At 40.9% G+C, this 15981-nt stretch overlaps 1 protein-coding gene across 8 annotated transcripts in view; it reads right to left on the bottom strand.

Annotated features, from left to right (window-relative positions):
- Nucleotides 1-15981, bottom strand: part of NRG3 (neuregulin 3) — a 1039619-nt gene that overhangs the window by 218036 nt on the left and 805602 nt on the right. For all 8 annotated transcript variants that reach the window (XM_087431778.1, XM_087431783.1, XM_087431779.1 and 5 more), the window contains exon 3: nucleotides 6477-6550. In XM_087431778.1, coding sequence (XP_087287904.1) covers nucleotides 6477-6550 — 74 coding nt within the window. The remainder of the gene's footprint in view (nucleotides 1-6476; nucleotides 6551-15981) is intronic.

The following is a 15981-nucleotide window of genomic DNA, read 5'->3' as shown; positions in this document are numbered from 1 at the left end:
CATTACTTGTCAAGTTGGGCAGTGTGTAGCCTGTGCAACCTGTACACAGCCACAGCACCCCATGTGAAAAGCTCACTGCAATGGTCCTGCCTAGATAAGCTTTTCCTGAGCAATCCAGATCTCTCCTTCCACATTACGTGAATTTTTATTGCCCCTCATTTTTATATTTCCTTAAGCTATCTTGTCTTTTCTGTGTGTTCTTATTTGTACTTGTTTGTACATTTTTTCTTGCATCTATGCAATTGGAGCTATTTGAGGTCAGGTAATATGTCTCATGCTTTTTAATCCTGGCAGCACTCACCTCTGTATCTTGTACACTGTGTAGTTATAAAGGCAATAATAACAGTTAAAATGAAAAACAACAATAATGATAATAATAGATACCATTTATTGAGCTCTCACTGTGTGTCAAGCACAAAGTGCTCTGAATGGGTTATTTTATTTAATCCTCACAATAACTGTATGCATTAGAGACTATTAATATCTTATTTTATGAAGAAGAAAACCAGAATCCATCAAGGTTAAGCAACTTGTCCTATGTCAACCTATTAGTAAGATTTTGAACGAATGAGTGAATGAGAAAACATTTCCATCTCTTGCAGACAGTACATCCTTTAGAGCCTATAATTCAATTTAAATAAATACTGTTTACTAGACTATGAGTTTATGGATGGTAGGATCCTTAATTATTATTATTTGAATCCACAGCATAGTGTAATTTATGTGTGCTTAAGTACTTGGGGAATAAATGAGTGAATGAATAAAAAGATATATTATTTCAGCTGTGCATTTGACCCCACTTCTGAATGGCTTGCAGGGACAGCCTGCTCTATAGTGAGGGTTGTTTTCTTCTTTTAACCAGGACAGGCAGGGGATCTTTCTACAGATAGAGAAACTGAGGCTCAGTTACACTGTGGTTTGCCCAAGGCCATATTGCTAAGAACAAGTGATCACAGGATTAGAACTAAGACCCTTTAACTCCTAATTCAGAGCAACTTTGGTTACACCCATCTATCTAATTGTTGACACATGGAACACTTTTCTTTTCCATATGTTAAACGAAATCAAGAAAGGCAAGAGCACAGAGCATGAGTCTCTTTGGGAAGCTCCCTGCTGACACTCTTCAAGGAAACCTTCTGTGTCTGCTTAGCCAACTCCTCCCAGGCTCCCGGGCCCCATGTTGGTTCTTTGAGGCTGCTCTCAAGTTTCCTTCTCCCTCCCTGTGCCATGCCTGGCAAAGGAGCCCCAGTCCGCCCTGAGCTCAATGGTTTGGGCACTGGGCGAGTGACGACTCGGAGATTTCCTGGTACACAGGGAAGGAGACGGATCGCTCTCAGAACTGACGAGTTAGTTGTCCCTGCAAACTATTCAGAAGTGGGCTGTGTCGACTGGCTCACCGCACAGCACTCCCTCTTGGGCCAGAACCAAATGCTATGGCAAATTTACTTTTTTGATTAACAAAGTAATTATTCCTGGGAAGTTGGGGCACACAAGTTTTGGAGTGATGGGAAGTCTAAACCCATGTCATCCTTTCTGCTAGCCTTCCTCTGAACCACGTCCAGACCAGGCTCTGGGCATCTTACAGGGCACTCTGACAGCAGAACCTGGGTTCTGAGATCCAAAGGAACCGAAGTATGAATGTAAGACAGTACTGTTGAAGTAACCAGATCAGGCCCAAGATGGAGTCGCTCATGCCAAGCCCCACATCAGCAAACCAAATCTTAACTAAATTTCTGTGCCAGAAAAGGGAGGCCCAGGTCAACCAATCAGCACTTACCTGCTCAGCACAAGTTACTTGACCTGGCTCCAAGTCTTCCCCTTGCTCCACTAAGGAAAGTAACCTGCTTTAATCAATCAGCAAATGCCCAGGATAACTTCCTTGTTCCTGCTCACTTTGGGCTATAAAAATCTCTTACCTTGGACAGCTCTTTGGAGCTTCTTTCTATTTGCTAGACTGGATGCTGCCCGATTCATGAATTGCTGAATAAAAGCCTACTAGATCAGTAATGGTTGGTGGAAAATTTTTTTTTAACAGTTTCTATGGACCAGAGCTAGAAGTTATCCTCCGTCCTCCCATGGTGGAGACTACATGACTCTGCAAGTTTAAGTTGTACAAGCCCCATGCCAAAGCTTGAGCCTGCAGACTTGTCACCTGCTGCCAGCCATGGGGACACTGGGTGTTGGACGCTGATGTGGACAGGACGTCACAATGAGGTCTGGAAATGGCTGCCCCTAGCTGTGTGTGAGGGGGAGGATGCTCAATGCAGATGGATGTCTTCTCCACCTGCCCCATTCTTTGATTCTTCTCTGAATCCGTCCTCTGGAGTTGCTCTCAGGCTTCAGTGGCCAGTGATGAGATCAGGATCTTGATGATAACTCAGGTTGGCATGTGCTCCTAAGAGAAGAGACCCAGGAAAATATCCTTGGGCCAGCTCATGGCTCTTCAGTTCCATCTAGCTCTGCTTCAAGGCTGGAGGTGGTACCTGACCTGGGTGGGTATGGGGTGGTAAGGAAGAGAAAACAGGACAGGAGTCTACAGGTCGATCCTGTGTTTGTGGGGAAAAGGGACTAGTCCGAAGAAATTACATTAGAAATCATCAAGAAGATTTTGGGGGGCTTCCTGGAAGTTGACTGCTGCTCTCCATGGGCAGGGCTGGCTGCAGCGAGAAGCAGATACATGCTTCAGGAATGCTATATTAGCGGGTGCTGGCTCCTTCGCAGAAGGTCACGTCCTCTTGATCCTGACCAAAGTTGGCTCCTCTCACTGCCTTCCTTCTGAAGCCCTGCTTACTGTTCACCCTTGTGACTGGAATGTGGTTTCTGTACATTGAGTCCACATGAGGGTTTAATTAACCTGACAGTTATATGCATTAGATATTTTTTCAAAAACTGACATAAAGGCACTTTATAAATTTGATTCTTATGCGTATACAAGTCTTCCTGAGTGGAGTTAACTACAGGTTCTTTGTATGGGGAGGTGGAATGAGTTTTTGGAATAGCAGGTCTGAGGACCCAGCCTGGGGCCATTGTGAAGACACTGGTCATATCAGCTATTGAGCCTCTCACAGTGACATCCTGGCTTCATTTCCCCAAATGCATGTAATTTGAGATTTTATTTATTTTTTTAGATTACTTGGCAAAGTTGCACATTTCTGGTGGACCCTGCATTGCCTGGGGGAGAATAAAACAGCAGAGGCTTCTAACCTCCTGTTAATTGGAATGTCACTAAAGAGAGCCTGTATTCAGCAAATGGGGAGAGAGGGAGAGAGGGAAGGGGAGAGAGGAGGAAAAGCAGAGGGAGGGTGTCGGTGGGAAGCTTATTTCCCGAGCATAGAGGCATTCCAAAGATATGAGCAGCAAATTAAACGATCCTTCAGCAAGAATTTTGACAAGGAAATTTCATTAGGGATTTAAATCTCTATGGAAGCTCAAGTTGCTGCATTAAGATATGAAAATTGTGCAAATATTGTTCCTTAGAATAATGTTTGCTGCAGGTCATTTAGTTTCGGTCACTGAAATTTAGAGTGATAAATGTCACATTGAAAATACCTGGAGGAAGGAGGGGTCTAGGGAAGGAAGGAAAGAGCCCGGTGGCTGGGGCTGCAGCCCCAGAGGCCTTTAGATTGCAAGTTAGACGCCAGCATCAACTAGCTATGTGACCTTGAGCAAGCGTATTTAGCATCTCTGAGGCCCAACTTCCTCATCTATAAAATGTGAGCAATTGCCAGCAATTCTCTGCTAGCCTATGATTGCGAGGGTTTCAGGGGAGAATCCAGATAAAGCCCTTTGGCATAGTGCCCAGCACTATGAACCCGTGATACTGTGATTATGATGATGAGTTAGGGAAGTGGGCTGATGTTTATCTGGAACTGACTTTGTGTCAGTCTCCATAGGTATTATTATTGCCATTATTCAGATGAAAAGCCTGAGGCTTGGAGGCCAAATACATCTGCTAAGGTCACAAAAGAGTAGAAAGTCTTCACCTGAATCATGCCATGCCCCTGCTTATGTATCCACATGTTTTTCTCTCTCAGTAGCTTTTGGGGGCCTCAGAGCCTAAATTCTGTTTGGATACCTTTGTACAAACAGAATCTGACTGATTAGATTGCCCTTCATGGGTGCTCAGAAAATATTTGTGGAATGAATTAATGATTGTATAAATAAATGGATGCATGCATGGGTAAATGGAAGATATAATGCTTTTCCCATTTAAACTGTGTCTCAGGGACTCATCCATCAGTTTCTCAACGTTTATTTCTTTTATTTCAAGGCATTCTGGTCTTTTGATCACATAATGATATGCCATTTTATAGAAAACAGGAGAAAAAGGAAAAAAAGATGCATATACTTCCACACCCCAAATACTACAAGTCCCCTTGAGCATTTTAGTATATGGTTTTTTTCAACTTTGGACCAAAGGATGGTCCTATTGCAATCTTATATGAAAATAACTTTCCCTCTTGCTGTTTCACTTAATAGGAATATTTCATACAGCTATTATTTTTAATGATAATTTAACAAAACATGATAGATGTGCCATATGCTATTTTACATAAACATAATCTTACTCTTGGTTTTTAGAATGTGTCCAGTTTCTCACAATTCTAAATATTATTGCCCAAAATATTTTTATACATATGAGACCTAGGTTTCCAGGGTTGGTGACTCTGATCACAGGATCATTTTTCTTTGAGCAGCACACAGTCCTTACAGTGGGCCTCACCCTCAACTTCTACAGCAATAGACTATGATATCTAATTGGAGGGCAAGGGTGTGATCAGATTGTTTAAAGAGAGATTATTTTACCCATTTTGTACCCATTTTGTTCAAACCCTGTTCCAGGACCCTGTACTTGATAGATATTCCACAGCCATATATGAAGAGGAAAAGGAAGGAAGGAAAGAAAGAAAGAAGGAAGGAAGAAAGGAAAGAAAGAAGGGTGGGAGAGAGAGAGAAAGTATAAAGGGAAGAAAGAAAATAATGAAGAAAGAGAAGGCAGGAAAGGGGAAAATGGAAGGGAAGGAAAGAGAAGGGAAGAGAAAGAAAGAAGGGAAGAAAGAAAAACAAAGAGAGAAACTAGGTACATCAGATGAAATGAAAAAAGTAAGAAAGAAAGAAATCAGTAAGCCCATTCTTCTCTGTGAGCTTTCTAATATCACAAATATGTCTCCAGCCACAACCACACCTTTCAGACATCAGCTCAGCAAGTGGCCAAAATCACAAGATAAAAAAAAGATGCAACACACTTCGATAACTGCCCCTATCTGGGTAATTCCTAGAGACCAGTGCCTCAGATTTCAGAGAACAGAGATAATCCATGGCTAGTTTGGTTGCTCGCTTTTAGGCAAGCTTCACTATTCTCAAAGAGAGCTAGATTTGCAAAGAAAAGAGTAGTTAATACTGTATGGTGGCTTGCCTTGTCGAGATAAAACCCAATCAAATTAAATTAAATAAAACTTTTCCTTTTTAAAAAACTTTGCATTTACCTAGAAAGTCAGGGGAAAAATGAAAATACACATTTTGAAGTATGTTGAAAGATGGCTAGATATGTTCACTATGCAGCCATGTGGACACTCAGAGGAAGGGCAGCCCCTGCTGTAAATACACAACATTTTGCTAAAGTTTGTGTTATGCATGTTTGGTATTCAGAAAACCATAACATTGCCTTTACGGTTTAGAAATGCCTGTCATTATCCTCGCTGAACTAAATTGCGGATTCAATAAAGATCCCCTTTCCTTAGTGAAGATTCAATTGTAGCAGTCATTGAAAGAGCAGATAACTTACAAATAAAGCAAATATTTCACATTTGACCAGAATTGGGCATATTAGTATAGAATGTTACTTTTTACTCCATATAGAAACAGAAACTAATGACTAGCAATATTTCTTAGTGGCAAATTGTCTCATGAATAGAAAAAGAAATAATTTGTCATTAGTACGGCAATCACTGATATGCAAATAGTGTTGCTAAAAATGAGGTTTTCACAGTTTGAAAACTTCTTATATAAATTAATATGCATATTTCCTTACTTCAGTAAGATAAAGGTTAATAGGTTTAATATTATCACAAATTACCAGCCAGAGGGTAAGAACTAATATGATACTATAGTTTCTGTAACATTCTTTTGGATAAATAATAAGTTCTTTTATTTTTCTATATCCTTGCTTTTTAGTGGGGTGGTTGTGGGAGGGGTCTGAAAGCTAAGGGAGCAGGATTTGCTGGAGCTCCCAGCCGAGGTTAGCAGTGGAGCTGAATCTGGAGCCCAGCCCCTTCCCTGGAGAAGACCTAGACCCAGACTGAGTTGAGTTGGTTCTGAGCAAGCTGTGAACTTCAACTTCTGTCACCAGTTTCCGCCCTTGGCAGCTTTCAGAGACACATGACTGACACACAGCCTTCAGCTGAGTTAGCAACCACTGCTCAGAGTAAGGACTGCCTATACATTGTGTTAAGAGACAAGAGAAATGTTTCACCTACTTGGATCAGATAAGATGGAATCAGTTTTCGGCAGAAATTGATCACAACGGACTCCCTGGTAGCCTTCTTTGCACCTGAGAAAAGGGGACAAATGACAAACATACACATGTGGTTGTGAAAGTTTCAAGATTTCAACAGGCAAAATAGTCACCAGTTACATAAATGTGAAAACAGTACAGTCACGCTTTTGTAGTACTTGATTCAGTCTGTTTCTCACATCTACAGGCAGATTTTAAAGCCTATTTCTGTGCAAAGAGCCAGCACTGCTTTGCTTTTTAAATTTTATATGTAATACCTAACGAGCAAATAGAATGGCATTTTAAGATGCCCCTCATAGCAATGCGAATAATGGTTATCCTCACATTATAATTCTGCATACAGGTATACTTTTCCTTATGCAACACAATAGTCTCTAAGAGGCTGCAAATACCCTTTCAGAAGCATCATATTGCAAGTGTCATTTTTCTAATAAAAAATCATCTTCTAATATAATTGACTAAATATTATCAGTAGTTTTGGCTATTGTTTATTTATTTTCCTTGTGTTTTATTAGTTTGTTCATTTGCTAATTTTACTTTTTTTTTTTAACTTAGCTATTCTTCAAGTCAGTGTCACCTAACCGCTTGGCCAGGAATAACAGCATTTATTTCAGATCTGGCAAGTTCCAAAAGGCATCTATCTCTGTGTGCAAGGCCTCTGTGCATTTTCTCTAAACTCACATTTTTATCTTCTTTATTCAGCAAACATATGCAAACAACCTGCTTTTTGTCAGGCATCCTACACGGCAGCTTTCCTGAAGTGGGCACAATTTGGAGGTGAGGGATCTGCCCGGAAGCACCCACAACGGGGCATGTCGCCTCAGCCCTGCCAGTCCTCCCTCGAGTCTCCACATGGCTCACTCAGTCAGGGCTGTGTGGCCACCGCGGACAGCAGTAGCTCATCAGCTGGTGGTTCAAGGAACAAATATAGAGAGGCCCCAACACCTGCTCTGAACAGTCTCTGTGAGTGGGGAGGTGGCCCTTAGTGGCCTGCTTGAAGCTTAATCTGTCATGCTCCAGTCAAGCAGGGAAGCATCCATTGCTGCGTGTGGGATGAATCTGTCCTACTTACAGAGGAGGAAATGGTGCTGCTGGCATAAAAATCAGATTTACAAAAACAATCCTCTGGTTCTTAGAAATCTATGAAACCGACAAAAGAATTCAAAGAGACCATTCTGTCAGAGAGGGGAGCTGTGAATTCTTTCTTTAGAACACGCTTTGTTCCTGAGTGTAATAGACTACGCGATAAGGCCTATTGCGACTGGAGCAGCAACACTGAAGGCATTGGGTACTCCTTCTCCCTTTCCTTGTGAGCCAAATTGGAATTCATGTCACCGGGCAGGCTCTCTTTAGCACCTTGTAAGCCTGGCACTCTGGAGTGTATTTGGCAATTTTCCTCGTAGACTGAGAACAAAGACTTCTGATCTATGGATACCCCAGATACCCAACAGGCTATTCGAAGAATTTCTTTAAGCAGCCACATATTTTCATAACCTTGTTTTTTATTCATTTACTGCACTGGAAATGAAGCGGGCATATCACTGGTTCTATAATGGTGAAAAATCAGAAAATGCACATTTGTGGTGAAAAAATAAATTTCTGTTCTCTGAAAGCTGCCCTTACGTTGTTAGCTGGCCTTTATTCCGAATCACCTGAACCAGTAATTCATTGGTTTCTTTCATTTTCATTTCCCTGTAATGGTGAGTTCTGTGCTGGTGTGTGCTATAATATGCATTCATTTTTTGGAGGTTTTTATTTCCAACATACGTGAGAGATTTTAAGCACACTTTACTCTTTGTATCTTCATTTAATATGAAAATGGTGTCCCAGGGAGATAGTTGCTTTTAAGGGAATGTGCTTTTTTCATTTCGTTTTGCTTTCTAAGGTTTCTTCATAACTTAAAATGCATTATCCCATTTGTGTGTGGAAAAGAAAATAAGAAAAGATGTTTGAAATTTTTCTCATCTTAAATTGATTTTCCATGAGTTTGAGCCCACTCTGAAGTTTCCAGGCCTCACGGGGTATCAGGAAAATTGCACAGTCAGTGTCTTCACCCTGCCTTCGTATCTGTGTGCTGTAGATAATCAAGTGTGATGATGCTGCAGCAGCCCCGCCCCAGCTAGGAAACCCGCCAGAGGCTGTGTCACTGGATATGCAGCAAGCCCGCTCCTTTGCTAAGGAGGCAGTGTCCCTGCTAATTGGTGCTGGGTTTTAAGAATGACAAAGGAAAATTTCCATTCAAAAATCACACGTTATGTCACCTTGATATGTTCAGACCCATCCAAATGTGAAGACGGAATGTGGCCAGCAGGTAATGCCAATGAGGTGGATTGAGTGTATGACAATATTAAAGACAGGAAGCAAAGACAAAAAATGCTTCAGATGCACTTCTATTAAATAGATCAAGTTTGGCGAGCCTTCTGACATCTTTTGAGAAATAACATTGCAGGTTTGTTTCGTCCTCCCTCGAGTCTCCACATGGCTCGCTCAATCAGGGCTGCGTGTTTTGGTTAATTTTGGGGGGGATTTGAGAATGTTTTTGTTTGTTTTTTAAGATTTTTACTTTGGAAAGATAAGGGTATAAGAACAAGAGAAATTCATGTAATAGAAAGTTCCTTCTGTTTGTTCATCTTAATAAAGCATGACAGAATTCATAAAATCTAAAAAGTGTGTGTGTAATCTTTAATGGTAAATACATGTCCAAAAAAAGCACGAATCTCTGACATTATCCAGGTTAATATTTTATTATTTTTATGGTTTGCATTGCTTTTAAAGCTCTACTCAATTCGTTCACTCCCTAGTCTCTGAATTTCTTTATCTCCAAGAAGCCTTGCATCAGAGCGATTTTATTGAAAATCACAACATTCCTGGGTGGTTTTACAGGTAGGTTTTGATTCTACAACCAGATGGCCAGAGAGCAGGGAGCAGGTTTAGGATGGGAAAGACAGCCAAGGTTGATAAACAGTTGTGTAAAGCAAATGGGAGAATTGTTATCAATAGCGAAACAACCACAAAGCAAACTCTGGTCTGCAAGAACTGAGAAATTTTACTTTGAAAAAAAAATTAGTCTTAAATTCTGTGTGTTTATCTACTCTGAGGTGAAGGAGTTGTCACTTCAGAAACCAGTAAGCTCTTGACCATGTAGTTGGTTTAGTTTATTTCCAAATTTAAAAGGCAGTAGGGAGTGGGCCAGCCCGGTGGCGTGGTGGTTGAGGTTATAGTGATTGAGTTTGTGGGCTCCGCTTCAGTGGCCCAGGGTTTGCAGTTTCGAATCCTGGGTGTAGACCTATGCACTGCTCATCAAGCCATGCTGTGGCTGTGTCCCACGTACAAAATAGAGGAAGATGGGCACAGATGTTAGCTCAGGGCCAGTCTTCCTCAGCAAAATAAGAAAGGCAGTGGGGAAGGGCAGAGTTGAGGAGTAGGGCAGGTGAGAAGTTGAAGAGGGAACTGTGGTGGTGGTGGGGTGACCCTGAATGAGAGAGACTGGCCCCTGGCAATGAAGTAGGGGGAAGAGCTTGGAGACTCAGAGCCCAGCTTAAGTATCAGCAAAGCATCTCTCTCTTGGTACCCTGAGGGCCTTCCCTTCCTCCAGGGACAGAATCAGCTGCTGGTCTAGAAATGCAGACATCATGTTTTCTACTCCTCACATCCTTCTAACCTGGCCCTCACCCCCTCCCACTTGTTCAGCTGCACCTAAAATAACAAGCCACCCCTTGTGTTCATTCTTCCTCTTCTGCATTGAGGAAAAGCCCAGTTTTAGTGAAAAGTTTTACAAGGCAATCCTTAGGCAAAAGAGAAGAAGAGAATAATACTGACAAAGGTGAGAAAATACAAAATGCATGATTGTTGTCTAGAATTCAATCCTTGTTTCGCCCGGTGCAGTAGAGCAGAAGCAGTCGACACATCACCCAGCCTGGACGTGGAGGACCCCAAGGAAGAGACTTCTAAAATGGGCAGATCGTTTGCTGATGTTTCCACAGAAATCAGCATCCTTTGGTCAGCTAAAAGAGATTATCACGGCCATCAACCCACACTGCTAACTTCCGACCATTCCCGTCTCTTCTCTTACAGTAGACGTAACGCCAGGTTATTTCTTTGAGCCCATTTCCTGAATGACAACTAAGTTAGAGCTAATGATATTAGTGACTGAGAGGAAATTGAAGCACTCTCACTCTGGCTAACAGCCTCCCTATATTTTCAGATTATTCTTTAATTTCTCCCTCTTCTTCCTGTTAAAAAAATCAAATAAAACAAAAACTAATAACAGAAAAACTGCTCCATTGAGGCAACTGTGCTATCCTCTTAGTCCTCATCTATTGATTCCCTGGTCATTTACTCATTAATGGAAGGTGTTATCACGGCTTCACTGCCTTGTTCTCCATTCCTACTCTCTCTCCATTGTCAGGGTCTTGATTATCCACATGGATGGCCCAGCTGACATATGGTCTCTTAGCACATGTCTCCTTCCTCTACATCATAATAGTTAAGAGTGTTGTGTTTATATTCTTGCTTCTCCACTTAGTATTTGGAGTGGATGTAATTTAGGCAGATTATTTAATATCTCTACTCCCTAATTTCAACCCAAATAAAATGGGAATGATATCAGGAAGGAGAAAAATGAAGAATCACACATGATTGATATTATACACATGCATTTTGGCCATTTTTATGCGTAGAGACCTTATATCTAGCATATCTGCAAAAATGCATTTTGCATAATTTACAAAGAGAAATGTTTGAAGGATACAAAAGTATTCAAATGTTTGCTTCCTTCCCTGTGTGGTGCCCGGTTCTGTACATATTCTGGAGAAGATAGACATGCTTCCTTCCTGGAACCTTAATTTTAGACATTAAATTTAAATTAACAGAAATCAATTAACTTCACAAAGGAGATGGTGGTAAATCATATGGTTTGTTTCCTGAGTGTACCACATTTATTCATAGAAAAAAAGGCGATTACTCTTTGATGAGACAGGAGTGTAGACACTTTGTCAGTGATACAAGCCTGCCAATTTCAGGGGCCTGTTAAATGCTGGTCTGAAAAGGGAACGATTCCTCCAGGTATTCTTCTCTATCTCGTGCCAGTTCTCCTCAGCTTCAGCATCAGTCCTTGGTTGGGGAAAATGGGAAGGTCACCAGGCACTAAAACTTGACATGTTAGAGGCAGGGTGGCTTGGAGCACTGCTTGGGTTTAGATTCTGGATCCGCTATTTATTGGCTGCTTAGCCTTCCTGTGCCTCCTTTTCTTCATCTGTAAAATTGAGATAATAATAGTAGCTCCACCTAGGATTATTAATAGGAATACATTATATAATACCTGTGGTTCATGGTAAGTACTCAATAAATGTTAGTTTTTCACATTCTTTGCATTTAGAATCATTGCTCCAGCTCTTCAAGAGAGGAAATGGAGGTTCAGAAAGGTTAGGTATCTTGCCCCGATATCACACAGTCAGTATTTAAACTATAAGCAAACTCAACTGGGGTTGACTTTCAAGTCCTTGCTGGATCTGTGGTACTTTCTGACATTCTTCATGGAAATTCAGTGGATACATAAATTGCCATACAGCCAGCTACCTTTTCCAAGACTAGTATTTGAAAATAGGGCCCAAATATCATGAACTGAAGCCATGATTTATAGTAAGAAGGAAAGACCTAGATTTGTAAGTTATTATCCAATCTTGAAGCTCTTTTTTTTTTTTTTTTTGGTGAGGAAGATCAGCCCTGAGCTAATCTCCATGCTAATCTTCCTCTTTTTGCTGAGGAAGACCGGCTCTGAGCTAACATCTATTGCCAATCCTCCTCCTTTTTTCTTTTTTCCCCAAAGCCCCAGTAGATAGTTGTATGTCATAGCTGCACATCCTTCTAGTTGCTGTATGTGGGACACGGCCATGAGGCCAGGGAAGTGGTGCGTAGGTGCGCGCCCAGGATCCGAACCCAGACCGCCAGTAGCGGAGCGCACTCACTTAACCGCTAAGCCACGGGGCCCGCCCCGTTATTATCCAATCTTAAAATGTTTTTAAGCAAACTGTGTCACAGAGACTACTCACGAGTTAAAGGCAAACTACTTGAGCGTCATGGTAATTTAAAGGGCAATCACCAACTGTGGATGGGAAGACTCTTTAGGAGCACTGCTATTAAAGAATAATAATGATATTTCTTAATTTCAGACTGTCTTCAGTTAAAAAACAAAAACAGAAACAAAACAAACAAACAGAAACACTGAGGATGGAGTATCAGCGAGGCCAGTGAATTGCCCAGCATCAAGGAGATGGGGAATACACGAGCCAGAATTCCAAACCAGGCCTTGGTCTGAATGCAAAATTTGTGCTGGGTGGACCAGAAAACTTCTAGATAGGGATCTGCTACTCTAGTGTTACCGTCTCAAAAGTTACTACTGGTATTAGAACAAATTCCCTTCCCCACCACTCACGGCTGAAGCTCAGACCTAGGTCTGGCTATGGAGGATATTGTGACACTGATTAAAGTCTAAGCTTTCTTTAGCTGAATTGAGAATTTAATTAAGTGGTCTTATTTAAAAGGAGCACTAATTAAGACAGCAAGATCTTTAAGTTAACCAACTGGAATTAAAATTACCTACAAACTGGCTGTAGGCACAGCCTTTCCAAAATCCTTTCAACTAGAAATGAAAGAATTTGGAATTGGATTATTCTAAATTGTGGAGTAACAGCTGTCTGCAAACTCATGAAGATTCTCCAATGTGTTATCAATAGTTTAAAATATGTCACCAGTTCCACGGCTGAGGCAACTGTTGCTTATAACGTCACTCATCCTGCAACTATGATGTTTCTTACTAACGAAGTTGTATCTAGAATCTTAAGAAAATGTAGGGATTTATTTAAAAGTTTCCCTTTAGCAAGTTTGAGTTCAAAAGTAGAAGGAGGCCAGTTCTTTCAAGACTGCTATGATTTCGGATGTGAATTTGAAAGCATCTGCTCAAATCCAGGAAGCATGCTGCATTCTGTTAATATTTGAAGCCAAGATACAAAAAGGAAAAGAATTATTGCAAGTCTGGAAAGGTAAAAAAATATAACAAACGTATGTTTACTCAACCGCAAATTCTTCTCCATCACTTGTAGAGCAGCAGGGCTTATGCCCATCAGCCACCTGGATACTTTATCAGTCAATTTTAGTATCAGGGAGACAGTCACCTGTTCATATCAAGTCATTTTAATCCCAATTATGGCCCATTCACTCTTGGACAACCAGTGGCTGAGGAGTTCTCACTCACTCTCATTCAGTCAGTCTGAACAAATGTTTTGGTCTTTATAGAGATTTCTTCCTCTGTTTGGTCAAGAGCTTCCCCTCGGCCTCACTCCCTCATTAACAGAATTACAACACATAACATGGCGTGAGGGTACTACACAGCTTAAAGCGCATAGCAATATTATCTAGAACAGCTATGAGAGCTGAAACAGCCATTCTATCTCATTTAGCTTTGATTTTACTGCATCTAAAATTAAAAATAATCTCTTTTTAGGCTAAGAAGGTAAATAACAGAGTGATGTATTACTCGTGCGGGGACACCTCATAATTTCAATATCACATGAGAGGGAGTGAAGTAATAACTGCCCTTATCAAGAACAAAAGGATTAGGGGCTGGCCTAGTGGCATAGTGGTGAAGTTCACGTGCTCTGCTTCAGTGGCCTGGGGTTCGCGGGTTTGGATCTCTGGTGCGGATGTACACCACTCATCGATCCATGCTGTGGCGGCATCCCACATAAAAAATAGAAGAAGATTGGCATGGATGTTAGCTCAGGGCCAATCTTCCTCACCAAAAAAAAGGAATAGGGGGTAACAATGACAAGTGGAGGATGGATGGAGTTTTGTTTCATCAATTTAACCTGTTGAGAAAATGCTACCTTACTAATTTCCTAATATACACAAAATCTATTATGATCAACATGAGATTCTAGTTTTCAAAGGAGGTAGACTGTTACAGCGGAAAAGGCATGTCCTTTGGATGCAGGATGACCCCCATTTCTGCCACTTAGAGGTGTGACAGAGGTCTGTGACTGACGTCTCCTAGGTCTCAGGTGCTCATCTCTAAGTGGGATTACCAAGTCTTGATTTAGTGCATGCACCGTGCACATGTTCACACACACAGACACACGTTGCCCCTGTTCCCTGTAAATGTGCCTAATAATCAGAAAGTTTAGGCGGATGATTTAGGTTCTAACATTAAAGTCAGAGAAGAGTCAGGCTCTTTTCCCCCATGTCTCTAGTAAATTGAAAGTTCCCATGATTACCTTTGATATTTCCCAGCCAACGGCAGACCAGAATTTATTGTCACATACATTCCCTATGATTCCTCCTTATTATTTTCACTTAAGATGTTACCAAGATTGAGAAAGTAGCCAATCATAGACTTTCTTTTATGTTTAAGGTCCAATGATTAGCAGATTCCTTGTCTCTACTTGCTTGGAATTAGAAGAATAATTGACTCACACGTCCAAACTAGTCAATGGAAGAAAGGCAATGACCATCCTTGGCAGTTCAGTGAGAAATACAAAACTTAGCCAGAGTAAACCATTCTAAAGTTACTGTATTAGGCTTGGTCTGCCATAACAAAGCATCACAAAGTGACTTAAACAAAAGAAAATTATTTTCTCACAGTTTTGGAAACTAGAAATCCAAGATCACAGTGCCAGCAGGGTCTGTGTCTGGTGAGGGCTCTCTCATTGGGTTGCAGATGGCTGCCTTCTTCCTGCAACCTCACATGGTAGAGAGAGAGACGGTTTCTCTCTCTCTCTTCCTCTTCATATAAGGCCACCAACACTATCAGATTAGGACCCCACCCATATGACCTCATTTAACCTTAATTATGGCCTAAAGACCCTATCTCCAGACACAATCACATTGGGGGTTAAGGCTTGCACATATGTGTTTTGGGGAGACACAATTCAGTCCATAGCACTGACCAAGATGGAGAACTGATGTCTACAGAATAGCAAAGACCAGAATTTGGATTCTCCTGTGTGTAGGGTTGCCAGATAAAATACAGGGCACCCAAGTTATATTTGATTTTCAGATAAACAACAATTTTTTTTGTATAAGTGTGTCCCACATGTAATATTTGGGACATACTTATACTAAAACTTAATTCATTATTTATCTGAAATTCAAATTTAACTGGTGTCCTGTATTTTATTCTCTAGCATACCTATATGAGAGTAAAAGAATCTGAACAGTCAGAGAAGTAAGAACCATCAACCGGAACACCTAGGTTAAAGTTAACGTATAATATTTTTGCTATAACTATATCCTGTTCTGATAAATTTAGCAATCTCTTGTTTTAAGGATAAGGAGGCTGGGCACATGATATTTATTTCTATCAACCATACTAAGGACATAATGAGCTCACAGAAACTGGAAAGGGAGAATATGAATTTCAATAGCTTGCTCTTAAATAGCCAAAATATTGAAAGGCTACTTCAAAAATGTGG

This window comes from Ceratotherium simum, chromosome 6 (assembly GCF_057802395.1).
Source record: "Ceratotherium simum simum isolate JZ-2026a chromosome 6, ASM5780239v1, whole genome shotgun sequence".
NCBI classification, from domain to species: domain Eukaryota; kingdom Metazoa; phylum Chordata; class Mammalia; order Perissodactyla; family Rhinocerotidae; genus Ceratotherium; species Ceratotherium simum.
Note: the sequence above shows the minus strand (reverse complement) of the source record. Positions and strands in the feature narration are given on the sequence as shown.